The sequence below is a fragment of the Podarcis cretensis genome (genome assembly GCF_951804945.1).
Source record: "Podarcis cretensis genome assembly, chromosome: 12".
NCBI lineage: Eukaryota > Metazoa > Chordata > Lepidosauria > Squamata > Lacertidae > Podarcis > Podarcis cretensis.
In genome coordinates this window covers 9,826,888-9,854,768 of record NC_137181.1, presented here as the reverse complement: position 1 = coordinate 9,854,768, position 27,881 = coordinate 9,826,888, and the positions used below count along the sequence as shown (strand labels likewise).

General features: G+C 48.0%; 1 protein-coding gene across 1 annotated transcript; it reads right to left on the bottom strand.

The window, feature by feature from the left end:
• Positions 1-151: 151 nt before the first annotated feature.
• Positions 152-27,870, bottom strand: CSRNP1 (cysteine and serine rich nuclear protein 1). The gene is made up of 5 exons (XM_079946815.1): positions 27,835-27,870; positions 15,299-15,506; positions 7,801-8,060; positions 5,142-5,438; positions 152-3,261 (listed from the first exon to the last, which is right to left on the bottom strand). The coding sequence occupies exons 1-5, from the start codon at positions 27,853-27,855 to the stop codon at positions 2,221-2,223; spliced, it is 1,827 nt and encodes a 608-aa protein (XP_079802941.1). The 5' UTR covers positions 27,856-27,870; the 3' UTR covers positions 152-2,220.
• Positions 27,871-27,881: the final 11 nt, after the last annotated feature.

Genomic DNA, 27,881 nt, shown 5'->3' with positions numbered 1-27,881 from the left:
ATGGGGCAAAGTCTTTCCAACCAGAAGGTTCCCATGTGGAAGGAATTCCGGGTGCTTTGTACATCTCTGGGAGGTCAAAGTGCAGGTCTTCCAATCTCAGGAGAGGCAAGAATTCCATCTATTTCCATTAACGAAGCTTAGGCCACTTAAAAAAAACAAACACAAAAACCCAAAGCACAGCCACTAGGCCCAACCATCAGGTTAACCAACAAAATCCTAAATGTTAACTTTTCATGGCCTAAGGGAATTCTAGTGAAAACCATCTTTGACCTGTTCCGGTAAGTGGGATTCTAGTTCACTAGAGAATAATCTTTGAAAGAAAAGGTGCGCAATTTATCTGGATGATTCTGCCTTCTCCTGCTAATAGCGCCATGGGCAGTCTGTACTGAAACTGGAGTGGCCTGGCTAAAGATTGTGGGTTAAGACCCCCAAAGATATCCCAAAGCACCCTGAGGCTTGCAAGCACAGTCTTTTGCTCCCCACCGCACCCCCCCCTTTTTGCAATTTTTGCTCTTTCCATTCCTCTAAAAAAAATTGCAACCTTGGCAGCTCCAGAATTGGTTCCTCTATATATTCAGGCAGCATAGTAATAGATCACATTGGTTCTATCAAAAAAATCTCATGGCCAAATCCTTAAGGACATTAAATAAATTACAAAATAATTTACCACACCATTTTAACCTTTCCTCTCTCTTCTTTAAATAGTTCATTCTATTCTCTCTCTCTTCATAGTTCCCGGCCTCCTTATAATTGCCCCTGGCAGAATTATGGACATCGCACACAAAAGAACGGAACTGTGATTTCATTTTTCAAATGGTTATAGCGACATACAAGCTTGTGGTGCAACGCTGTATGGGCGGCACATAGCCTGCAGTGATGCATGGAGAGTACGGGCGGCACATAGCGCGGCAGTGATGCATGGAGAGTGTCTTTCATGCTCAGCTGCAGCAGCCAATGTGCTGCATGCTCAGAAATTCAAAGGCTCTCCTACACCGCAGGTGTGTGACCCAGAGAGAGGCCCGTTCACTTGCACCGTTTGTGGCAACGACACTCCCCACTTCCCCATTCATATCTGCACTGCAAAGCTACTGCACAGATTTAAAAACAGACCTCCTAATAGTAACCTCTGTGGTCCACTAAGGAAGAAATGGAGCCCCATAACTCTTGAAGTTTCCCTGGCTCCCATCACGCCCAAGCCAGCAATGATGGGAGTCCTAGTCTGGCAACACCCAGAAGGTCCACAATCTCTCCGATCCAAGAAGAGGGGCTAGGGAATCTCTCAAGGAGTCTTCTCAACTCTCTCCTAAGATGACTAAAGTTCTGAGAAGTTCCATTTAGAAGCCCAGAATGGTTTGGATATGGGGCTTATGAAAAAGACAGGGGATGGGGGATTATACTTGAAAGTATAACAACTCCTCAGTGTTTTAATCATGAGGGGAAAATGGGGCACCCGAACCAAGTGACCCATTGAGGCAGGCTTGGGCTATTTGCAGGTCCTTGATAAACCACAGTCCTACCCAGGCATGAACACGAAATAAATAAATACAGATATATTATGCAAAAAAAAAATGATTGTGCACATAATACATCCGAGGTATGACTAATTTAAATAAGATTCGGCACTCAGTTCAAGCTTCGAAGGCGACTTGAAAACTGTGGAGGTTTGCAATAAATAGAGGGCATGGGGGGGGGGGATTATGTATATAATAGTGTGTGTTGTGTTATTTATTCCGCTTCCTTGTAAACCTCTTCCCATTTAAGCAAGAGCAAACTCTTCAGCAAATCCTTCCCCCCACCCCACCCCACAATAAATATAATTATATATACTTAGACTTCCCAAAGTAGCTTGAGAAAATTATCTGCAAACATTTGAAAACGTTCACAGAAGGTGCTTTGTGGACGAGCAATGCATTTCTCACGAGGTCCTTCCCCGCCCCCTCCCTTACGTGCCCCCACCCCAAAATACAAAATGCAGGTAAATTGTGTTTAGCAAAAAATTGTCTTCCACCCGCTCCCCACCCCCAACGCCGAGTTTTTTTTGCACAAACAGCAAGAAAACCGATTGCAGCTGCAGAGTTTGTTTTGTCTTCCTCCAAAGTATCTGAAAAAAAGGAACAAAATATGACGTAGCATTTCCTTCTCTTCCGGGAAGGGGTTGGCAGTTTCTTGAGGGGGTTTCCCCCCTGCTCGGCTTTTCCAAAAAAAACCCCCCAAAAGCATTTAAACCTTCACTGTTTCCATGAGAGAGGACTTAATGGCATCTTCTAGGAGCTGATTGTCTGTAAAAGGCGCAGGGGTTTCTGGGACAGATTCGGACAGGCCAATGAGGGACTCCAGAAAGCACGGGCTCTGATCCCCGGGCTGGGGCAAGCTGGGGAAATTCGGCAACTGGAGCTGCAGCGCCGAAAAGTTGTCCAGGTTCTCGTACTCCTTCAAAGAATTGTAAAGGGGTCCGAGGTTGTAGTCTGAGAAGGACTGGAAGAAATCCAGAGAGTCCGAGGAGAGGCTCAGATCCATGTAGCTCCTTGAGCCTTGCTCCATTGAGGCGACGGCGGAGGAGGAAGAAGAGGAGGCACAGGAAGGAACGCCCGCAGCCTGGGCAGCCCTAGGCAAAGTTTCCTCCAGAAAACAGCTCACCCCCTGGTTGGCGTTCTCGTCCAAACACCCCGTGATGTTCAACGAATGGCTTAGGGGGTGGCCAGAGCCAAACTTGTCGGAGGCGCACTGGTTCTCCACGTCCACGCTGAAGAAGCCGGTCGGATGGAAGGAGCTCAGGTTGTCCTGGCAGTTGCTGGTGGCGCTGCTGTCGTCCTCCGTGTCGGAGTCGTTGAAGTGGAGGATGCGGGCCAGGCCGTCGTCGTCCACGTCCGACTGCGACTTCTCGGAGGGGACGGCCTCGTACGGCTCCTCCAGGTCCTCGCTCTGGTTGGACGACACCGAGGAGTCGGTCATGTCGCTGCTGCAGCTGTTCTCGCCGATGGCCTCCAGGTCCGTGCTGAACTGGAAGGCGGGCACCAGCGGCACCGTCCTCTCCTCAAACGCCGTCTTGCCCACGGGGCACCCGAAGGGGAGCAGCCGGTCCCGGAAGAGGGGTTCAGGCTCCGGGCTCCGCTCAGGGCTGGGCTGGTTCTTCTCCAGCTCCAGTTTCATGATGGTGTGGATGAAGTGTGTCTGCACCCGGGCTTGGTTGAACTCGATCCGGCCCTCTGTGTTGCCGCAGCCGTCCTTCGTGCAGCCGCAGGGAAACGATGTGTGGTCCATCTGGGGAGCAGAAGGACTAGATGTTAGTCATATGGCCTCTACCTTTAAGCCAGACTTTTTATTTTTTTAAAAAGGACCTGCTCATAACTGGTTCAACTGCTTGCTTTTAGCCTGTCAAGTCTGACACATGCATTTCTCTTTGTTTTATTCAACAACAAAAAATTAAGAAAAGGGCTTTTAATAGTGCTGTGCTGATATTCTTCTGGTGGTTCCCTCACTGCTAGAAGTGAGGTTACAGGGAACCAGGCAGAGGGCCTTCTCGGTAGTGGCACCTGCCCTGTGGAACGCTCTAGATATCAAGGAAATAAAGAACTACATAACTTTTAGAAGACATCTGAAGGCAGCCTGTATTGGATAGTGTTTAATGTTTGATGTTTCCTTATGTTTGCATATGTACAGTGGTACCTCGGGTTAAGTACTTAATTCCTTCCGGAGGTCCGTTCTTAACCTGAAGCACCACTTTAGCTAATGGGGCCTCCTGCTGCTGCCGTGCCGCTGGAGCACAATTTCTGTTCTCATCCTGAAGCAAAGTTCTTAACCTGAAGCACTATTTCTGGGTTAGCGGAGTCTGTAACCTGAAGCGTATGTAACCCAAGGTACCACTGTACTGGAAGTCGCCCAGAGTGGCTGGGGAAACCCAGCCAGATAGGCAGGGTATAAATACAACAACAACAACAACAACAATTCTACACTTCCCTTCAGCAAAAGATCACAGGGTGGTTCACAAGATAAAAACCATACAAGATAAAAACACAAATAAGTAATTAAAATAACACCCAAACACTCCCTGTGTTTTAATACAGCTGCCAACACACCTGTGACTTCGACATGTCTGGAGAGGCTCAACTAAGCAGTAACATTTTAAGCAGGTGCCAGAGAGAGAAGACTGAAGGTGTCCCCGCCTGGTGTCAGTCGCGTTCAGGTAAGTGCAGACAACACTGGGCTGGATAGTCAAACTGGCCTGATAGAGTATAAGGTGGCTACTTTTGCACCTATGCCCAGCTCGGCACATAGGAAAAAGGTGGAGCTGCAAACTTCTCTGTGTCCACACTCGCCGGGAGGGTAGCAACACGAGACAGTGCCCTTTCTGTGGTGGCTCCCAGTCTATGGAATGGTATCCCTAGAGAGGCTCACATGATGCCATCATTGCATGTCTTTAGGCGCCAGGCAAAAACATTCCTCATTGCCTATGCTTGTGGGCCATTAAATAATCTATGGCCTGTTAAAGCTGAAATGGGATCTTCTGATAAAGGGTGGTTTATTAATGAAATAAATCGATAAACAAAAACAGTGTGGAAAGGCTGGCCAGTATCTGTTTGGTGGGAGAACTGCCGTCTCCCATTTGCCCTCTGGGCAAAAGCAGCTGCTCATCTCAGCATCCTCCAAGGCTTTTTGCTCGTCTTGAAGCTTCTGACCTCGACTCTTTATACCATTCCGGACACTGAGGTCCAGCGCCGAGGGCCTTCTGGCAGTTCCCTCCCTGCGAGAAGTGAGGTTACAGGGAACCAGGCAGAGGGCCTTCTCGGTAGTGGCTCCCGCCCTGTACAACACCCTCCCACCAGATGCCAAGGAAATAAACAACTATCTGACTTTTAGAAGATATCTGAATGCAGCCCTGTATAGGGAAGTTTTGAATGTTTTGATGTTTTATCGTGTTTTTAATATTCTGTTGGGAGCTGCCCCAAGTAGCAAGGGAAACCCAGCCAGATGGGCAGCGTATAAATAATAAATTATTATTATTATTCCTTCTCAAGCCCAACATATCAGAAGCAGCGGAAGACCAGTTTCTCCCAGGGCAATCTCCGCTTTCCCCACACTGGGTCCAGTAAGCCCTCTTTCCCGCAAGTAACCCGGCCAAGAAGGCCCCTCCTCACACACACCTGACATTTAATGCCCGCCAGGCTGCAGCTACACGTCTCGGGGTCGCAGAACTCCTGGCAGTCGCAGCCGCAGTCTTCCCGGGAGAGGCGGATGCTATGCAGCTCCCGCTTCTCCTCCTTGTCAATCTTCTTGACGCCCATGGCTTTGAGCAGAGCTCGCCTCTTCTTGGCCGGGTATGGCTGGAGGAAGAAGCCGTCTTCCAGCTCGGTGGCACTGGCGTCGATGTCATCGTCAGAGATGTCTTCTGTGGTGAGCTGGTTGGCTTCCTCCGACTCCTTCGTACCATTCATGGTGAGCTGTTTGGAGAAACGCAGAGAAAACTTGTGTAAGAAGCAGAAGCATGACGGCCGTCATCTTGAAATCAGAAATCCCTCCTTGTTGTCCAAATAATCTTTATTAGTTTTCCGGTTACAAACTCCACATACACATAATGTGTTGCATTTTACATTTATATTTGCTCCTAAGCGCTGACTTCCCTCCTTCCTTCTTCTGGTTTTATGTATCACATATAATTTTATCACATTATTTTCATCCATTTTGTATACTGCTACTCATTTTCCATATTTGTCCATAGTATATCCATAAACAAATAAATCCTCCTGTTTATACAATTCTTGTTGTCTGTCTGTATTTATTTATTTACAACTACTGTTAGTTGTCTTAATCTCCTTATACATTTTGCTTCTTATTTTCATTATCCATCACTTTTCTTAATCTTTCCCGTTATGAGGTTTATTTCCAATTCTACTGGTTTCCCCATTTCATCTTCTTTCCTATATACGACATAATTTTTCCCCATTCTTTTTGAAATGTTTCCTCGCCCTGTTGTCTAATTTTCCCTCTTAATTTGGCTATTTCTGCATATTCCAAGAACGACCAGAAACTGTTTTTATATGCAACAACAGCGGCGAGGTGACTGCTAGCCCAGGTCTGGAAACAGCAGCAAACACCAACAGTAGAAGAATGGCGACAGAAGGTAATGGAATCAGAAATCCCTGCTTAATAGGCGAGGCAACAATGATCAGCAACCACTGCATAGATCAGGTTGTCTGTCTAGACCAGTATTGTCTACGCCAGCCTTTCTCAACCAGGTGCCCCTCAGAGGGATTTGGACTACAACTCCCATCAGCCCTGGCCAGCACAGATTGTAGTTCACTTCACCTGGCAGATGCCCGGTTGAAGAAGGCTGGCCTGCTCTTTCCAGCAGAGAAGGAACTTCACATCTCCAACCACCCATCCAGGACAGACTGGAGGCAGAGGAATGGGGGGAGGCACCAGCTGGGGAACCCCCAAGGGAAGAAGGCTCAGGACTGGTGGTGGGACGACAGGGAGAAGATTGGAAGGTGGTGTTATCAGAAGCTGAAGAGGCAACAGGGTTGAGTGAGTCTGGGGCAAAGAGCAGTCCAGAATCAGAGGCTGGAAGGAGGAGGGCCAGGAAACAGAGATCAGACCAACTACTGAAGACTCCAGGGAGTCTCCCTCTCCTGCTGCAGCCAGCTCCCCTCCCTCCCCAGAACCAGAAGGGGTATGAAGAGGGCAGAGCAAAGAGAGGCAAGATGACGGAGTCTTTCCAGAGATGGAAAGAATACTAATACTAATACTAATAATAATAATAATAATAATAATAATAGTAATTTATTATTTATACCCCGCCCATCTGGCTGGGATTCCTCAGCCACTCTGGGCGGCTTCCACAGAACACTAAAATACAATAACCTATTAAACATTAAAAAGCTTCCCTAAACAGTACTGCCTTCAGATGTCTTCTAAAAGTTTGGTAGTTATTTTTCTCTTTGACATCTGGTGGGAGGGCGTTCCACAGGGCAGGCGCCACTACTGAGAAGGCCCTCTGCCTGGTTCCTTGTAACTTGGCTTCTCATAGCGAGGGAACCGCCAGAAGATAAATTCCCGACCAGAGAAGAATGGCAGGTCAAACTGATGGCTTATGCCGAAACGGCTAAAATGACCGGAAGAATCAGAAATCAGGAAGACTAATTTTTTAATAAGGAACGGGGGGGGGGGGGTGGGAATTATAACATATCTTAAAGACCATTCTAAACAGTTAAAATCGTTAGTAGGACTGGAATATCACTTGTAGTTTAATGGTGAATTTTGGATACAACGGAAAGAGAAAAGATTTGGATTATTGTAAAAGATGCAGGAGGAAATGATGAACAGTAGGGGAGTAGGGAAGTCCAAGAGATTCCTTGGAATCTTGGTTTTTATGTTGTATGTTGGATATGTGACTGTAAAATTTTAATCTGAAAAACCAAATAAGTAAATTTCTAATAATAATAATAATAATAATGAGGTTCCTGGGGATAGAGAGTTTATTGTTAGCCGCCCTGAGCCCAGCTTAGGCTGGGGAGGGCGGGATATAAATAAATTTATTATTATTATTATTATTATTATTATTATTTCAGAGAGCTGTGGGAAAGCAGGAAACTTCAGTCCTTGAAACCGCCTCATTGGCGCAAGACTTGCCAGGATCACTAGGCCTGCGCTGTTTTGGTTTCTTTGAATAAGAAGTTAACTTGATGGACACTGATTTTTTTTTATTTTTTATCGCTGACCTGACTCTGGCTCATGACACCTGCTGTCTTTTACAGCTAGAGGTGTTAAAAACTCAGAGCAGTCTTCTGCACGCCCACCACTTACTTTCCACTTCAGGGCTTCCAGCTTCTCCTCTTTCAAGCGCTCCTTGAGCTTCTCCCGCCGGACGGCCTCTTGCTCCTTCGAAAACTCGGCCAGTGTGAACTCCCGGGAGAAGCCGTGCTTGCTGACCATGCCCAAGGTGCAGCCCCCGCGGCTGGGCACACTGGTGAAGCCCTGGCAGCGCGGGAAGTAGAAGACGGTGACCCGGTCAAACTCCACGTTGTTGCGCTTCAACCGTTTGCTTTTCTTCAGGATGGAGGTGGCTGGAAGAGGGAAAGAAGAAGCAGCGAGGTGAGCGCTTGCTGCAATGGGTCATTTAAAGTGCATAATCAATGGCCGAGAATAGGGTATCAAGAGAGAATGAATCTTTACTGTTTCCATCTCCTATCTGTACCATCGAGGGCTAGAAACCTGCCTTTTCAAAAACCAAGAAGGGGAAAACAGTTTACAACACCTGAAGTGCCTTTTAACAAAAGCTCACCATGACCGCAATACCTCAAGGACTGCCTCTTTCCATATGAACCTACCTGGACCCTGAAATTATTATTATTATTATTATTATTTAAATTATTATTCTTTATTCATTAAAAAATTTGCATGTCCTACAAACATTACGTACTATCTCTTAACAGGTAGAAAAAAGAAAATTATATAAAATAGAAAATTTATAAAGGAAGGGGGGGGAAATAAAGTAACAAAGATAAGAAACAAAGAAATAATAATAAAAAAGACCAAGTTATTTACATAGTAAAAGTACTCATTGACACAATCATCTTCTGATGCCCTTCATTGTGTGCCTCCTCCTTGAGAGGTCCAGAGGGTGGCAACTTGAGAACAGGGCCTTTTCTGCAGTGGCTCCCCATCTGTGGAATACTCTCCCCAGGAAAGTTTGCTTGGTGCCTTCATTATACACCTTTAGGTACCAGGCAAAAAAACGTTCCTTTTTAACCAGGCCTTTGGGTTGATTTGATTGACATCCTACGCCCTTTTAAAATGTGGGTTTTTTGGGGGGGTATCGGGTTGTTGTTTTTATTTTGATTACGTATTTTGTGGTTTTATATTTTGATTTTATTCTGTGAACCAGCCAGAGACCTCTGAGCATAGAGCGGTATATAAATTCAATAAATAATAATAATAATAATAATAATACAAGACTCCAAAAACAGACAGGCTGGGGGTGGGAGAAGGAACCATTTCCCCACAAGCAGAAATCTAGCTGCTCAGGAATATTATATTATCACTGCAATTAGACACAGTGGTGCAAGTGTTGGGGGTTGAAGGTAAAGAGTTTCTGATGGCGATAACAGAAGGGGAGGGGACTGTTTTCCTTACAATAAGGATTCAAACCTAGGTTTGGCTGGGGCTAGTCCAAAACTCTAACAACTAAACAATACTGCCTCTCTTATTAAAAAATGAAGTGCTGGGTTTTTCGCTTTTTTTTTTTTTTGACTAAATTTCTCAAAGCGGCTTTTTAAAAAAGAGTTAACCAACTGCCTTGAAAAACCCATGCATAAAATTAAAACAGAAGAAAAGACAGCTCATCTAGAGCAGGCATCCGTTATGTTGTTGTTTCATCTTCTTGACACCCTTACTCAGCCTTTTGAGAGTCCAAAGCCTTTCATATGCATGCTCTCCATCCTCCTGACAACAACCTTGCAAGGTAGATCAGCGTTAACATCACCAGGTCTGCAAGTAAGACAAAGCGCGGGACCTCTCTGCAAAGAGTCTGGTCTGCAATTCTCTACCCACTGCAACTAGGCAAGGAAGGGCAGAGCTATCAATCACCGTTTCAGTTTCTCAAGCTCAGTTCTTCTCCACACTTCCACTTAAGTTTTTCTCAAAACGAACAAGTTCTCATGAAAACCCATCCATATTTTATCCTCCTAACTTGCACACACATTTTTGCAAAAGCCATTTCCCCATGAGCAGTGCCTTTTCGTTTTGCTATCCTCTGCGACATACGTAAATTTATGAACATGCGCATTTAGCTCGGCCGGAGAACTGCGCTGGCCAAATTCAGGAGGAGGGAAATTTCAGAGGGCGGCAGAGTCTGGGTTCGCTTCAGTTTGGACTCAGTCTGACCCTTGTGTTTCCCTCCCCTTATGGTTTTGACTTTTAAAATGAGGCCGCATTTTAAACTGCATTTTAACCTGTACAGTTGTACCCTCGGGTTACATACGCTTCAGGTTACAGACTCCGCTAACCCAGAAATAGTACCTCAGGTTAAGAACTTTGCTTCAGGATAAGAACAGAAATCGTGCTCTTGCGGCGGCAGCAGGAGGCCCCATTAGCTAAAGTGGTGCTTCAGGTTAAGAACAGTTTCAGGTTAAGAACGGACCTCCAGAACGAATTAAGTTCTTAACCTGAGGTACCACTGTATTTTAATTTTTTTCTTTTTCTTTTATTATGTTTTTACTGAAATTTTATTGGTGTTAGCTGCCCTGAGCCCGGCGTTGGCTGAGGAGGGCGTGGTATAAATAATGATAATAATAATAATAATAATAATAATAATAATAATAATAATAATAATAATTTTGGAAGGTGCAAAATCCAGCAGGTTCAGCTGTTAAATGCAAGCCAGACAATTTTTTGCCTCCGGCCCAGGCACATGTGGAAATATTACAGTGTGTCCCTCTCTCTCCCCGCCCCCTAGTCTGTTCTATACGCTGCTGCACATTTGCGCTGGCTCTCATTTCGGCCGGGAGACTTTGCACCGTCACCCCACACCCCCCCCCAGATGCCGTCCTGCAGCCAGCAGATTCCGCAAGACGCAGCCGCGTTCCCTGGGCTCGTGACAGTTTTCTCAAGGAAACGTGTTTTCCCCCGACAGCAACCAGGGACATGAAATATTCACTGCACGTTACTCCGGCCGTCTAAGCGCACCATCTGCGCACTGTCAAGCCAAGGGAGTCGGGGTGGGGTGGGGCTTTTTTTGCAGACCAGATTTCTCCCCCCTGCCTTCCCGCCCACTTTACTTAAAAAGGAAACACAGACACCCAAACAGTTTTGCTGGTGAAGCTTCTTGCGAGGAGCGGAGAGAGAGAGAGAACACAAGATCATCAAAACAGCTGGTTTGAGGACATTTCCTCTGCTGCCCTCTGGGAGGAACTGTAAATCTACAAGCCTAATCTCCAGGGGCTAATTTAAAAGCAGCTGCAAAGCCATTCCTTTTCATAGGCAGGTGATCCCAATGTAAACATGGCTAGCTCAAGTGCCTGGTTTATCTTAAAGCACCTGCACGATGCGTTTTATGCATGCATATATATATATATATATATATATATATATATATATATATATATATATATTGGGGGAGGTTTCTTTTTAATGTTTAACCTTACCGTGCAATCAGGTACTTCTGCCTAATGCAAATTCAAATGAAAAAGAGGCTTAAAAAAACCCACCAAGCATAGCTGTCAACTTTACCCTTTTCTCGTGAGAAATACTATTCGGAATAAGGGAATTTCCCTTTCAAAAAGGGAAACGTTGATAGCTATGCCACCAAGACATGCAGGAAATGCAGAATTGCAGCCTGCAGAATCTCACAGGGGGTGGCAAGTGGTTGCAAAGTCAGGGGTTCTTGCGGAAATAAAGAAAGCGCTGCCACCAGCTGTGTGTCCTGGGTTCGAATTTTACCTCCCCCTTAAACTTGCACTCAGCAAGCCACTGAGCCACACACACACACACACACCCCTCTTCTGGGTAAGAGCACCACAGAGCAAGTGCATGAAAGCCAGTGTGGTGTAGTGGTTAGCATGTCGGACTAGGAGCTGGGTTCAAATCCCCACTCAGCCGCAAAGTTTGCTGGGTGACCTCGGGCCGGTTGCTGTCTCTCAGCCTAACCTACCTCACAGGGTTTTTGTGGGGGTTAAATAGGAAGCAGGGAGGATTATCGTGTACAGTGGTACCTCGGGTTACATATGCTTCAGGTTACAGACTCCGCTAACCCAGAAATAGTGCTTCAGGTTAAGAACTTTGCTTCAGGGTGAGAACAGAAATCGTGCTTTGGCGGCACGGCGGCCCCATTAGCTAAAGTGGTGCTTCAGGTTAAGAACAGCTTCAGGTTACGAATTAAGTACTTAACCTGAGGTACCACTGTATTCTGCCTTGAGCTTCCTGGAGGAAAGGCGGGATATACCGGTATATTTAATAAAGTTAAAAACTAACAATGTGGGATCACCCTTTCAGTGAACTGCTAGCATATGCCTCAGTTGTCCCTCTCGCTGTTTTAAATGATTTTTTAAAAACCCTGTAAAAAGTTAATGCAAAGTTTGGGAACCACAAGTTTTATATCGTCTTTGCCATGTCCCATCCTGCCCTCCCACCCCCTAAAGTGCCACGGCAGGATACGACCCGCACCCCACATTATCCTAGACTCAAAAACCGCGTGGGAAGAGGCTGCCAACTCCATCATCCGTCATCTGTAAGACCTCATGATGGCCATTTTGGGATCTCCGGGGCTGCGAATTCCAGGACAATCGCAAAGGAAGCCCTGCGTCGCCACCAGCTGTGGCCTGGCACCTGCTGTGGCTCCACAAATAGCATGCAAATCCACCCTGCGATGCCAAATTATGCAGATGGGCTGCAGATTCAACAACTTCACACTCCTGTCCTGGTTTTGAGCTACTCCTTTCCAACACTGGCAACTTGAAGGAATACCCTGCACTGATTTCTCAGTGCCCAAGGTGGACTCACAGTCATCTCCAATCACAGAGAAAAAGGCTTGCTTGTTTTTTTTTTTTTGGGGGGGGGTGTTGCTATAAATAAAACACACGCAAAAATGGCTCTCCGTCCGCTATGAATAATGTCGCAATGCTTAGCTTGGAGCAGTTTAGCTTAAGATGGCAATTTACTGAATTCAATTAAATGGAGATACGCAGGGGTCAAACCAATCTAAGTGCATCTGTGAGACACGTCTGTGCTGGCTTAGCCAGATCGATCTGGAATCCATTTACTTAAAAACTGGCACAACTCTTCCTTATATTAAATAATGAGGCTCCCAGGCCTCTCGGGGGGGGGGGGGGAGAGAAATGGAGCTCAACAGCTGCTCAGGAATCTGCAGGCAGAGGATTAAAAATGTAGTATCTATAGTGACCAGTTTTCAGCTTGCCTCCTCCCTCCCCACCAAGCGTGCTTTGCTAGGGACAGAAAGCATGCTGGTCATCATTTAAGGTACTGTAACCTTGATCCTACTTGCAAAAAAAGTCAAGGTGTCCGCAATCTTCCAGAAGCTGAGATGATGCGCAATGCTTGCACAATTTGAACTACGGCTAGTTTTGCAACCCCCAAATGTATTTTTAAAAAAATGCAAACCAGATGGGTTTTTTTTTAATGTATGTATGTATGCATGTAGGGACGTGGGTGGCGCTCTGGTCTAAATCACAGAGCCTAGGACTTGCCGATCACAAGGTCGGCGGTTCAAATCCCCGCGACGGGGTGAGCTCCCGTTGCTCGGTCCCTGCTCCTGCAAACCTAGCAGTTCAAAACCACGTCAAGTACAAGTAGATAAATAGGTACCACTCCAGCGGGAAGGTAAACGGCGTTTCCGTGTGCTGCTCTGGTTCGCCAGAAGCGGCTTAGTCATGCTGGCCACATGACCCAGAAGCTGTACGCCGGCTCCCTCGGGCAATAAAGCGAGATGAGCACCGCAACCCCAGAGTTGTCCGCGACTGGACCTAATGGTTAGGGGCCCCTTTACCTTTTTATGTATGCATGCATTTAAACACTGTAAGCAAGATACTTTCACAAGTCCTGTGAAACGTTACCAAAAAAACCCCACCCAGAATGTTCAAGAAAATGGCTTTGGGACTCAGTTCAGATGGGGACGATTTTTCTTTTGCTCTAAGCACTTCTTGTCCAACAATGGTGAGCAAGAATGAAGGCCAGAAGAGAGCTCTCCATTGCAGATGCCGGTGATAGCTGTTACAGACAGTGACCAACACAGGCACACTGAAGCTTCTGCACATCTAGTGGCCCATTAAGAGTCAAAACATATGAGCCAGCCCTTGGAGTGATGCACCAGAGAGCTCACTTTGATTTCTGCCAGCTTATCCAAAGGTTTTTCCCCTCTGCCAGTCAGTTGGCACGTCTCTCTCGGTTCTGCTCAGTAATGTCAAAATATATAAATACATATTACCGAGAGAGAGAGAAATAAAGTTAAATATTTGTTAATATCAGACTTCAGCATTTGCAGTCATCCCTCGAATGGTTTGCAATGCTTCCCCCCTTTCTCCACCCTCCAAACAAGCCAGGAGGAGAACACAGAAAGTTCATTGTTGCCGCACAAAAGCCAGAACACAAAAAGAAAGCCTCTTTGTTGTTACAAGACTTGCAAGGCATTTGGAGACGGCAGCCGGTTTGCAAGCGTCGCCTAAGTGGACCTCAGAAGCAAAACAGTCCCAGCAGTCTGGTACAAGATTTACCGATTAAAACGATTGCCTTTCTCTGGAAGGGCAGCAGAGAGCATCTCTGCAGGATGTTAGGTGCAGTCCGTGGAGAGGTTTAGTGAAAAATGCAAAACTGGAAGCCATTATTAATGGCAGGAGGGGAAGGAAGCTGCAAGCCTTCGCTGAGGACAGCCAGAAAATGTTAATTTAGCACACTGGATATTTTGCTGAATAAACTGGAATGCCCGTAACTGAATTCCACTTGTATTCAATGAGCTAGTTAATTCTTTATTTTTATTTTTTTAAAGTGTGCGCCCAGAGCTAATTTGTCAACATTTAATTGCTCGTTTTAACATTTAAAAAAATCACTTAATTTGAATTAACATGCTTTGAGAAGCATGAGAAGCATTTCTCAAAATGCAGGATTCTCACCCACTGCAAACTCAATTTTCCTTCCCTTTGGGTAGGGAACTGCCCTGCAATCCTATCAAGAGCGGCCGACAAATACTTTCAAAGCTCTTCCAGGACTTCTGAAGCTGACTTTCTGCCCTCTCCCCTCCTCCTTCATACCTGCCTGACACCATCACTTCAACCATTTCCGTTTCACGTGTGTAAACAGGCAACTCGTAAGGTAAGTCCCAAGTCTACCACAAAGAAGGTTTATGCAAACATATTGCGAGCTTCCAAACCGGCAGAAATAGGCAGACTCCAGAAGAGAAGCAAAAAACTTTGGGCCAATGCAAAGTTCACATTAGAGAGAGGCAGTGTGGAGTAGTGGGTAGAGTACTCAGTGAGAAACACAGAGACACCATGTTCAAACCCCACTTTAACCACGAAGCTCAGTGGATGGCTTTGGGCAGCTCAGACATTCGCACACTCCATCTTAACCTCAAGAGTCGTGTGTTCGAGTCCCATGTTGGGCTAAAGATTCCTGCATTGCAAGGGGGTTGGACTAGATGACCCTTGTGGTCCCCTTCCAGCTCTACGACTCATTCGCACAGCCTAACCTACCACGCAGCATCATTGTGCGGCCAAAAACGGAGCAGCAGAACTGCATTTGGCTGCCGCATCCTCCTTGGAGGAGAAGGTGTAACGTAAGAAGTGAATATACTTACGGGTGAAATCGGAGCTCAAGGCCAAGCTGGGTTTGATGCCTCCTCCTCCTCGTGAGTTTTCCTCGTCCGAGTCCCAGCCTGAAGACGCCGACGAGGAGGAAGAGAAAGGCGAGCAGGAAGATGAGGAGAAGTAGGGGGCGTCGTCTTCCAGTTCATTGTATTTTCTTTTTAACAACCCCGTCATGGTTAGCGAGAGGTTTTCATATAACTGAAGAGAAAGCAGAGGAAGAAAGGGAAAATGACCGAGCAATCTTTTGGGTCACACTGGGGATGAGGCTTTGCCATAAAACACGGCGAGAAAATGAGAGACAGACAGAAATCTGTCGTGCTGTTTGCTGTGAGCCACGCAGCTTTTCAAAGGGCGCTACAGCTAATCAGAACAACTTCCTTCAACTACAGTAGACGCTCCGGTTGCGAACGTGATCCGTGCGGGATGCATGTTCGCAACCCAGAGCGTTCGCAACCCACGTCTGCGCAGGTTGCGATTCGGTGCTTCTGCGCATGCGCGACCGCCGAAACCCGGAAGTAACCCGTTCCGGTACTTCCGGGTTTCGGCGGTCCGCAACCCGAAGAAAACGCAACCTGAAGTGTCTTTAACCCGAGGTATGAGTGTACTGCCTGCCAGACGTGGCTGGACTCCCAACTTTCATTATCATCATCCCATGAAGTGATGGCCACCAATCTGGGTGGCTTTGAAAGAGGTTTAGACAAACCTATGGAGAATTCGGCTCTGCGTGGCTACTAGCCACGATGGCTAGGTGGTCACTCCACTGTCGGGAGGTAGCATACTTCTGAATACAGTGGTGACTCGGGTTAAGTACTTAATTCGTTCCAGAGGTCCATTCTTAACCTGAAACTGTTCTTAACCTAAGGTACCACTTTAGCTAATGGGGCCTCCTGCTGCCGCCGCGCAATTTCTGTTCTCATCCTGAGGTAAAGTTCTTAACCCGAGGTACTATTTCTGAGTTAGCGGATTCTGTAACCTGAAGCGTCTGTAACCTGAAGTGTCTGTAACCCGAGGTACCACTGTACAGTATACCAGTGGTTAGAATCTCTTGATTCCTGCAAACCCTGTTAACTCTATCAGCTCAGCTCTTCCCCTCCAGGCCTCCTGCCGGGGGCTGGGAATCGCAAGAGCAGGCGCCGGCAAAAATCACGACGTGGGGAAAACCATGAAGCCAGCCAGCGCCTCTACCAAGCTCCATCTTTCCTCCAGTCATTGTGATATGTCGGTATATCGTGATGTTTATCCGGTGATACATCGCAACGTTGAAAACCAGGTATCGCCCAGCCCTAGTGAACAGAAGCCATTTCTACCATTGGGGTGGCCAACCACGTCCACAACATGCTTTGGGGGGACAGGCTGCCTAATACAGATTGCTGGACCCCTTCCCTGTGGAAGTAGTAGGGGGTCGGACTGGATGACCTTTGGGGTCCCTTCTGACTGCGATTCTACGAAAACATAGCCATTCTGAGTGGAAAGTGCCAATGGGAGCCAGGATCCAGAGGGCTGGTCCGCTAGGTTTGTGTGTGGCCCAAAGGACACGCCTCCCAAGTTAATTTTGAGGCCTGGGCTACGGTTTCAAAATGGCCACGCGACTAGGGTATGGGGGGGGCAGATGTTCAATAAAGCAGAAAGCACACCCCCCCCCTTTGTAGCGCATGGAACTAGCCAAACTGGCTCCCGTCTAATTGCTGCCGACAAGCTGAGTGTTCCTGTAGTCGAGACTTGCAAAAGTCGGGAGGAGGGGGGGGGCGAACAAAGCCAGAACATGAATCCGAGCACAACATGTTCCTCCGTAAGGGAGCCCGATGCCTCGCCTGCAAGGGGGGCCTGTGCCTTTAATGCACGCCCCTCGCTGTATTAGCTCATGCTAATTAAACAAAGCCAATCTGCAGGGAAGGCAGCCAGGAGCAGGTCCCTGGTGGGAAAACGCTGGAAAAACACAAAACACCCAGGCGCAGCAACAGACCACAGCAGAAAATGCAGGGGGTGGGAATGTTTGCCACGGATCCACTCTGGATTATAAACCCTATTTGCTTCCCATCAGAATAGTTTTTCCCAACCGGGCGCCCTTAATATGCGCTGGACTACAACTCCCAAACAATGGACGCCGTAGCGCAGAGCATCTGAAGGGCGCCCGGTTGAGGGAAAGCAGCGTTGGAACAACAGGGCGAGTGCGCCCGAAACTCAACCGCCGGCGGTGTTTGGATTGCTGCATTTTCTTCGTTCTTTCCCAACTGTCCAAACAAACAAAAACCCACAACCCCTTTGGAGATTTCTGGCCTGTAGCTCCTTTGGAACAAGTTCCGCCAACCGAGGAGACAGAGTGTTCCTGTGCAAATCGTACCAGCTCAACAGAAACAGGGGAAAGGAAAAACGAGGGGGGGGGGCGACTCGCACAAGGAATCAATGCTTATTTGTCACCCAAAGCAAAAGCCCAGCCCCATCTCTGGCTCAAAACATCCCCTCCCCAGCTCCCCATGCAATTTGCAAGCATGTAATCTCTGTCCTCCAACCAGCCACCTCCGCAAAGGTGTCTGCTGCAGGGGCAGCCCACAGGTGACATCCGGCCCCCAGAGCACTCTGACTCGGCCCCTTGCGGCACACACTTTTCTCTAATCTTTCACGGTTCACAAGTTCACAAGGTAAATGAGCAAAGTTTGCAACTGCATTTCCTAGACATGTCACTGGTACTGCTATCCATTACAGTCAGGAAAGGAAAAGAAATCTGTTTCTCATCCATCTCTCCCAGGGAAAGCAAGCTGTGGGGGCCACAGTTTGGCAACCCACCTGCAAGGTTGGCGATCCATCTGGAGGGCACCACGTTGACTTAGCCCTATTTTACGTCCAAAGTGGGCACCTTCTGAAGCCAGGCCTATTCACCCCACACCTATGAAAGGGCAGTGGAACGTGTATCGCTAAGTGCCACCTGATTGTGGTGGCCAGTGTTAGAAAGTCAGATATATAAAGCTATGTGCTAAATGGCTCCTGAAACCAGGGTCACCTAAACAGTCACCAAAATGGAATGCCTAGTTTCATTACAACTTTTTGGTTCTTGAAATTCGTTCTGATTGTGCAAATAAAATATAACAGACAGAATTCTACAGGGTGTATCGCTGGTGTGTAAAAACGGTCAAGATCCAAGGACCCCCAGGCATGCAGATGGAGGAGACATTAAGCCCCATCCTGGCACCAGGGCATCATCACTTGGTCGCAAATGGTTGATAAAGGTAAAGGGTAAAGGGATCCCTGACCATTAGGTCCAGTCGTGGCCGACTCTGGGGTTGCGGCACTCATCTCGCTTTATTGGCCAAGGGAGCCGGCGTACAGCTTCCAGGTCATGTGGCCAGCATGACTAAGCTGCTTCTGGCGAACCAGAGCAGCGCACGGAAACGCCGTTTAGCTTCCCGCCGGAGTGGTACCTATTTATCTACTTGCACTTTGACGTGCTTTCGAACTGCTAGATTGGCAGGAGCAGGGACTGAGCAACGGGAGCTCACCCCGTTGCGGGGATTCAAACCACCAACCTTCTGACCAGCAAGTCCTAGGCTCTGTGGTTTAACCCACAGCGCCACCAAGTGCAAAATGTGCCTGGTGAATTTTGGCAACAAAGGTTTGGACCCTAAACAGGCAGGATATTAAATAAAAGGTAAAGGTACCCCTGCCCGTACAGGCCAGTCGTGTCCGACTCTAGGGTTGTGCGATCATCTCACTTAAGAGGCCGGGAGCCAGCGCTGTCCGGAGACACTTCCGGGTCACGTGGCCAGCATGACGAAGCTGCTCTGGCGAGCCAGCACCAGCGCAGCACACGGAAACGCTGTTTACCTTCCCGCTAGAAAGCGGTACCTATTTATCTACTTGCACTTAGGGGTGCTTTCGAACTGCTAGGTGGGCAGGAGCTGGGACCGAAAGACGGGAGCTCACCCCGCTGCGGAGATTCGAACCGCTGACCATACGATCGGCAAGTCCTAGGCACTGAGGTTTTACCCACAGCGCCACCCGCGTCCCGATATTAAATAGAAACCCTCATTTTATCCCCCCCCTTTATTTCCCAGAGTTTCTTCAACCTTGGCTTTCCTTTGATATTGCTGGACTACAACTCCCATCATCCACAGCCTGATGGTCATGGATGATGGGAGTTGAAGTCCACTAAACTAGCTGAAAGGCAAAACAAGAGACCAATGTTCACCGGGAAGGTGGGGCAGCCCATCTCCATGCCGCAGTTTGCCCCCACCCACTTTGAGGGCAAGCTCCACCCACAAATGACGCTTCACACCTTTTGAGTATTCGGCGCACTGAGCAGCATTACGGCCGAGACCTAGTCTGCATTTGCTTGGTGGCCATTATCAGCCGGACCGCACGCAACCTCACAGCTCTAACTGAGCACCTTACAAAACACCGAACGCCTCTGGCTAGCCTTGAGCGGAAGCGCTTCCTTGGATGACTGCAGGAATGCCATCCGACAAGCCTCGGCCGCCTGCTGGTCTGTGCAGAGGAACCCAGGCACATTTTGGGTGAGGATTTCTGGGTGAGCAACCCCTCGAGCCTTAACAAGACTTCCCCCAGCGCCCCTCTTCTTCCCGCGAGCCCTTCAAAACACCCAAACTCCGCTGAACTTGCAGCTTGTTTACCCTGAGCCCAGACGGAGCTCAAAATGAGGCATCGCAGCTAGGCTATATTACTCACCCGGGGAATCAAAAGCAGGGCTGCTGAACGCACCGGTTCGTCCGCACCAGGCACCGAAATAAAACCACAAGTAGATAACAACAAATTGCAAAAGCAGGAGTGGGGAGAAGGTGCTAACATTTTATTTAAATTTATCGGGGTGTGTGGAAATGAAGATCTGGCAGAGCAAGGAGGCGGGTTCTAACCCTTGTTTGCTTGCTTTTCTACTTGCAAGGAATTGTGTGTGTGTGTTGTGTAGGGGAAAGATGCCTCCCAAACCCACCTGCAGTCGAACCCTGCAGAAACATCACACACACACACACCACCAATGCGATACATAGAATCAGAGGAACGTAGAGTTGGAGGGGACCCCCAGGGTCATCTAGTCCAACCTGCTACAATGCAGGAAAACTCCATGGCAGATGGCCACCCAAGCTCTGCTTAAAAACCTCCAAGGAAGAAGAGTCCACAGCCTCCCGAGGGAAAACTGTTCTACTCAAGCCTTCAAAAGCCCTCAACCAAAGGGCACTGGCCTTGGGTACCCATAGCATTTAAAGGGTTAAATATATTAGCTATCCCTGTTTCACCAAAGGCCCGATTGGGCTACCAGAAAGAGTTACTTGGGCAGATCAATTGTGCGAATCCTAGATGGGGAAGCAGGCTGTCAATTGCTTTGCCCGGGTTTCTGCATATAAAGGCAGGCTTCAAGAATACGATAGTTTTGCCCTGTTTAGGGAAGCTTTTAATGTTTGAGGCATTGCTGTATTTTAATATTGTGTTGGGAGCTGCCCAGAGTGGCTGGGGAAACCCTGCCAGATGGGCGGGGTATAAATAACAAATTATTATTATTAATTATTATTATTATTATTATTACCCAAGCCACGATTGCCATCTATGCCCTTTAATTCAGAACTATGATGCTGAACTAAGGCTACTTGGGGACGGGCACTCTGCACATGGGCAGACAGACCATGGGCCCAGGGCCATCTGTACGTGAGCCCAGGCTAGCAATATTGCTTTTTTAAAAAAGATGGAGAGAAGAGTTTTAAAATACCCCCTCTCCAAAAGGAATGAGTAGATTAAGAGGGAAAGGAGCCCCTACAGAAGGGCCAGAAGCGATCTCCACAATTTTATTGCACCATCGATACAATATGCACAGATCAGGCAATGCTTTATTCGTAATTAATGTGGAAAAGGCTTTTAGGGAGATTTTTCTCCCCTGCTCCCCCCCCTTAAGACATTAATCCCATTGTCTCTCCCCCCCCCCCCCCGCCAGCCCCTGCTTTTATTAGTTTGAACTGGAACGGTGCCCAGGTAAAGTTTCCAGAGGGCAACTTCACACATTATGTGAAAGGAAGTGCAGTTTAGCTGCTCCCTCCCCAGTCTTGGTCCCTGGCCCCCTCCCAGATCTTCCTGGGCCACACAACTCCTATTAATCTCAGCCAGCAGGGCCAGTGGGGAGAGCTGAAGTCCAACAAGACTATTCCTAGTCCAGGGCTAAAATAGGAGCGGACTCCCCTCAGCCAGGAGTTCACCAGGTAGTGCTCACAGCAATGCACATATGAATTGCTTTGGACGTTCAGGAAAAGGACTGGCATTTCGAAGCATATACCAGGTGCAGAATCCAGAGGAGGGCAAACAACAGAGCATGTATTGGCCCGAGGCACCAGTTGCGTCAGATCTGAACCGGAATAACCAGATCGGAGCAAACCAAATTCCCTTCTGTAAGCTTCGAGGGCTCCTGAATCATTTGGGCAGCAAAACGTGGGAAGAAGAAGAGTTTGGATTTGATGTCCTGCTTTATCACTACCCGAAGGAGTCTCAAAGCGGCTAACATTCTCTTTTCCCTTCCTCCCCCACAACAAACACTCTGTGAGGTGAGTGGGGCTGAGAGACTTCAGAGAAGTGTGACTAGCCCAAGGTCACCCAGCAGCTGCATGTGGAGGAGCGGGGAAGCGAACCCGGTTCACCAGATTGCAAGACTACCGCTCTAACCACTACACCACACTGGGAGGAAATTGATACCCAAAAAGGGCACTGCAGCTAAGGCCTAAAATCCAGATTTCCATGCAAGCCATGAAGGTAGGTTTAAGAATAAAACCATGTAACAATAACTACTACTACTACTCTCTCAGGGTCTCTCAGATTCCTGCTTTGCAGGGGGTTGGACTAGATGACCCTAGGTGTCCCTTCCAAATCTATGATTTCCTACTTTCTGCTCTCAGAAAGGAGATCAGAAAGGGGTTTTTATACAAGCACCACATCCTCTCATGGGTGGAAAGCACTTGCTTCCAGGGGAGGTGGCTCGTCGCCACTCTGCGTGATCCACTGCTCTGGCCTTCCAATCTACCTCGTCTCGGAGTGTGGGCAGCAATTCTGCCTCCCTCCACCTGCAACAGGTGAGAGTATGACCCTATTGGACCCGAAGAAACACCTAGAACAGCTGCTTATACCAAAACAAACTACTGGACCTTTTTAAAGGTAAAGGTAAAGGTACCCCTGCCCGTACGGGCCAGTCTTGACAGACTCTGGGGTTGTGCGCCCATCTCACTTAAGAGGCCAGGGGCCAGCGCTGTCCGGAGACACTTCCGGGTCACGTGGCCAGCGTGACATCGCTGCTCTGGCGAGCCAGAGCCGCACACGGAAACGCCGTTTACCTTCCCGCTGGTAAGCGGTCCCTATTTATCTACTTGCACCCGGAGGTGCTTTCGAACTGCTAGGTTGGCAGGCGCTGGGACTGAGCAGCGGGAGTGCACCCCGCCGCAGGGATTCGAACCGCCGACCTTTCGATCGGCAAGTCCTAGGCGCTGAGGCTTTAACCCACAGCGCCACCTGCGTCCCCTGGACCTTTTTAAGGTACTCTAAAACCGAAATTATTTGGGAGTCTAACAGTGATGCGCAACGTTAATCATTATTCAGAGAAGACCCCCAAACAGATGTGCCTGTCCATCAATTTCAATGGGCCACCATGGAGCAGAGTGTGGCTTGATATCACCGCACAAGCACCTTCAATCTTAATTCAGAGCAAACTAAAAGTTTCTTCAGCTATTAATAATTTGGAAAACACTGGTCTTTAAAAAACAAAAGTAGAAAGGATCTGGCTGGGGTGGAAAAGACTGAGCTTGGTATTGTATAGAAACAGATTTTTGCATCTCATCTCCCCTTGCAAAATTGCCAAAGCTGACATTTTGTTCTGGGCTCCAGCTCTGCTACTCATCTCTTTGACCAAAAAGAGACACTCCACAACCCATTTTTTTCCCCGTTAACAAAAAAGTACATCACGGAGCGGATCAAACCCGCAGGAATTCCTCTTTGGCACAGCCAACTTGGCGTTATCCTGGGAATACTTTCTAACAAATATTCAGCCCAGATGTGCATTCCACTCCGATCTGAACATCCAGCTTTCAAAAAAGAGGGGTGGAGGTCGTGGAGCACAAAAGGCAAGTTTTTTTTTGGGGGGGGGGGGAGAAGCACTGAGCAGAAACCGCTAGCTCTCCTGGAAATCTCTGAAGCGTGCAGGAAGGAATGGGGGGGGGGGGGGGAGAGATGGGGCTAAAAGGGGAGAGACAAGCTTGCTAACCTCCGAGGTGTGACAACAAAGTTACTTTGGAGTAATATAGCTCTAAGGAAGCTTCTGATTCATTTAAGCCACTCAGAAGGCGGAAGTACCCTAGTACACAGGATATAAACGTTTCGCAGGGGAGCCTGAGGCCAGAAAAACACAACAATACCACCTGCCTGAACACACACCTTGCCCCTCGGTTCTCAAGAATATTTTAGCAAAGCCACCTTCTGCAGGATTAGGGAACGGAAAGCTTCCCCAGAGGTGAATTCCAATTCTGTCAGAGAGGAGCAGAATCCTGCAGCTTTGCAGAACAAGCGCATCAGCAGCTGTTTGCCTATGGCGAGTTATGGCCTTCTCCAAGCAACCAGGCTGAGAAAAGCTATAAAGAAGCTGGTGCTCAGGTTGCTTCTTGTGGGGTGGGGGACGAATGTAAACACATTGAACTCAGGATCAGGCCAAAGATCCAGCTTGACCCTGTGAAATAGGCCAAGAGGCCTTGAGTTTCCTGACTGAGTGGGGATTCGAACCCTGACCTCCCAGGTCCTAGTCCGACACTCTAACCACTACCCCACATTGCTTCCTATGCGGCAGCTATATAAATTAAGTAGGTAAATAAATATGGGGAAAGCAAAATAGAGAAGGATCTGAACTATCTTCCTTGAAGCTTGAATACATTTTATTCCGGATTTGTTTTAATGTATTTTACACCACTTTGAGATTTTTTCCCTTTAAAATATAAAGTGCTATAGAAACAACAACAACAACAACTTCCATTGCAAAAAGAAACACAGTATCTAGACTTTCCATTGTGGCGACCACAACCCCGGTTTAGGGTGCCATCGGGCAATTAGCTCATTTATTTGAGTTTCTAACACTGTTCTAAAGAGCGCTTCATCAACGGAGATCGATTTTAAGCTCACATAACCCGAAACCTTTTTCAACACGAAAGGGCTCGGCTTCTGCAGCGCGCAGAAAAATGGTGCCTCTGAGGCACGTGCAGAGTGCCTTTCCCCTCACTACAGGGCAACCACAGCCCACCTCCCTCCCCAGAGAACACCTGAGCTCCAGGTTCCTGCTTGCCCACCTTTCGAGGTCAGCTCCTGCCAGGCCTGGCAGCCTTGATTTGGTAAAGGTCATTGTTTGCCAAAAGTGAAGCCAAGGACATTTGGCCAGGGGGCTCTGGGCATCGGTGTTTACAAAGGAGAGCCAAAACACTACAGAGCAACCTTTGCAACCAAGCCGCCAAGACTGCAGCAGCCTTCTCCAAAAAGCTGGCTTCACGTCTGCAGAGCTGGTGCCAAGTGTGTGGGTGCTCAGATTGGGCACAGAGAGAGATGATTTACAGTGGAGTGGTACTCTGAGAAAACAAGCGATCTCAGAGTCGATGGCACCAAAACACCCGCCCGCATCTCCCCAGTCTTCTGGGGTGTTAACACCCACCTACATGAGAGTTATTTTGAGAGCCTGCTGCCATAAATAACAGCACTCAGTTTCCTGAAGTGGGGCGGGGGGAGAACCACTTTCAAGAACACACTCGAAGAAAACGTTCAGAGGATTAAGAGAATTCTCTCTCGAGGGCGGGCTGCTTGCAATGGTAGCTGATACAGTGGTACTTCTGGTTACGTACTTAATTCATGCTGGAGGTCCGTTCTTAACCTGAAACTGTTCTTAACCTGAAGACCACTTTAGCTAATGGGGCCTCCCGCTGCTGCCGCGCTGCCAGAGCACAATTTCTGTTCTCATCCTGAAGCAAAGTTCTTAACCCAAGGTAGTATTTCTGGGTTAGCAGAGTCTGTAACCTGAAGCGTATGTAACACGAGGTACCACTGTATATAAGCTAGGAATAAAAAGGTTCCTTAAACCAAGGTTGAAGTGCCAAAACAGAATTCCTAGTTGCCATTTTTGGGCAGGTAAAGGTAAAAGGACCCCTGACAGTTAAGTCCACTCGTAAACGACTCTGGGGTTGCGCGCTCATCTCGCTTTACAGGCCAAGGGAGCCGGCGTTTGTCCACAGACAGTTTTTCCGGGTCATGTGGCCACCTTGACTAAGCCGCTTCTGGTGAACCAGAGCAGTGCACGGAAACGCCGTTTACCTTCCTGCTGGAGCAGTACCTATTTATCTACTTGCACTTTGACATGCTTTCGAACTGCTAGGTTGGCAGGAGTAGGGACCGTGCAAGGGGAGCTCACGCCATCACGGGGATTCGAACCATTGACCTTCCGATCGGCAAGCCCTAGGCTCAGTGGTTTAGACCACAGCGCCACCCACGTCCCTAGCGCCACCCGCGTCCCTCATTACTCTCTTTGGGTAAGGCGGCTCTAAAGTCTTATTTTTCAAATGATGGACTGACTGGGATTGACTCTCAGTTAAAACATCTGGCTAGTTGAGAGGAACATCTTGAGTTCAGTGAAGAACTTTGAGAGCTTAAAGAAGAAAAGTCACTTGATCCAGGGAGAGTATGCATATATATTGGCCTTTTCTGACCTCTTTTTCTTAACGCTGACTGCTCCTGCTCAGGCTATGCAGAGAAAGCATTTCGATTCCCGAAATTCATTCCGATTGCGCAGGTAAAATATAACAGGTAGATTCCTACAGGATGTGTTGCTTGTGTGCTTAAACAGTCCATATCCAAGGATCCCCAGGCACACACCTCCAGATGGCGGAGATGCCAGGTGCCCAGGCATCTTCGCTTGGTCACAAGTGGTCGGTAAAGGTAAAGGGACCCCTGACCATAAGGTCCAGTCACGGAGGACTCTGGGGTTGCGGCGCTCATATTGCTTTATTGGCCGAGGGAGCCAGTGTACAGCTTCCGGGTCATGTGGCCAGCATGACTAAGCCACTTCTGGCGAACCAGAGCAGTGCACGGAAACGCTGTTTACCTTCTGGCTGGAGCGGTACCTATTTATCTACTTGCACTTTGACATGCTTTTGAACTGCTAGGTTGGCAGGAACAGGGACCGAGCAACGGGAGCTCACCCCGTCGCGGGAATTGGAACCATCGACCTTCTGATCGGCAAGTCCTGGGCTCAGTGGTTTAACCCACAGCGCCACCCGCGTTGGTAGTCAGATGCAAAAATGCTCCTGGCTGATTTCAAATACCGGGCCCTGGCATGTGAGGTCTGTGTATGAGAGCCAGACCATGCATGCAAAAGGTTCAAACCCTGGATGTGGACACAGGATGGGGCAGACCTTGCTCTAGATACCAGTTCCAGACAGCACTGGGGGAGCTGAAGCAATAGTCTGGCCTCATACGTTTCCTTTGGGGTCAGGACAGAATTCCACCCGCCCGCCCTAGTCAACTGGCTCCGGAAATATACTAGGCGTGGCGATTGGCCACTAGAGAGCCCTGGGCTAAATCCGCAGTCCAACTTGAGGTAGCACCTGAGTCAACCCTACCTGCAAAGCTGTGAATTTGGGGCTTTGTGGGGAGGGAAGTTAGGACGCTGGTCCCCCAAATTTCATTTTACAAAACCAAACTAGGCAGGCACTGGAAAGCTTCCAGCAACCATCTTTGCCAACCTTGCAATTTAGCCCACACAAAAAAGGCCACCTTTTTCCAATTAGAAAGAAACAAGTTCCTTTCCTGGTTACCTGGAGGTACTACCGACTCACCATAGGTGTGCAGGGGAGAGGTTACCCTGAAAAGCTTCTCTTGTCACATCCACAGACCAATGATTCAGTGTGTGCGTCATGCAAGTATTTTTTTTTTTTTAACGTTCTCCGACTGCTTGCACACCTAGAAATGTGATGCTGGTGTCCGTGAATGTTAAGATACAGTGGTGCCTCGCAAGACGAAAAGAATCCGTTCCGCAATTCTCTTCGTCTAGCAGTTTTTTCATCTTGCGAAGCAAGCCCATTGACGGCTTAGCGGATTAGCGCTATTAGCGGCTTTTAGTGGCTTAGCAGCTTAGCGGATAAGCGGCTTAGAAAAAGGGGGGGGAAAGGGGAAAAAACTGCAGGAACTCGCAAGACATTTTCATCTTGCGAAGCAAGCCCATAGGAAATTCGTTTTGCGAAGCACCTCCAAAACGGAAAACTCTTTCATCTAGCGGGTTTTCCGTCTTGCGAGGCATTCGTCTTGCGGGGCACCACTGTATTCTTTCCAGGCCTGAAATACACACTGGAGCCACACATAAAAAGAGAGAGAGGGGCAGAAAAATTCTGATGCTTTCCTTTAAAAATATTCCAAGCTACTTCATACAATACTTTGCATATGTGTGTGTGTGTGTGTGTGTGTGTGTGTGTGCTGGGAAAAATGGGGGGGGGGGGTTTCCACAGCAGCAAAGTTACTTTTTTCCAACCTTCACCCTGTGATTTCCCATGTAGATACCACATTGGGAAACCACCA

Bases quoted from the DNA above. Each gene is read 5' to 3' on its own strand.
- CSRNP1 (XM_079946815.1), bottom strand. From the start codon at position 27,855: ATGGGAAATCACAGGGTGAAG. The intron at 5,439-7,800 runs GTAAGTGGTGGG...TTCTCCAAACAG, and splicing joins TGGAAGCCCTGAAGTGGAAA to CTCACCATGAATGGTACGAA. The intron at 3,262-5,141 runs GTGTGTGTGAGG...TCTGCTCCCCAG, and splicing joins TGGCGGGCATTAAATGTCAG to ATGGACCACACATCGTTTCC.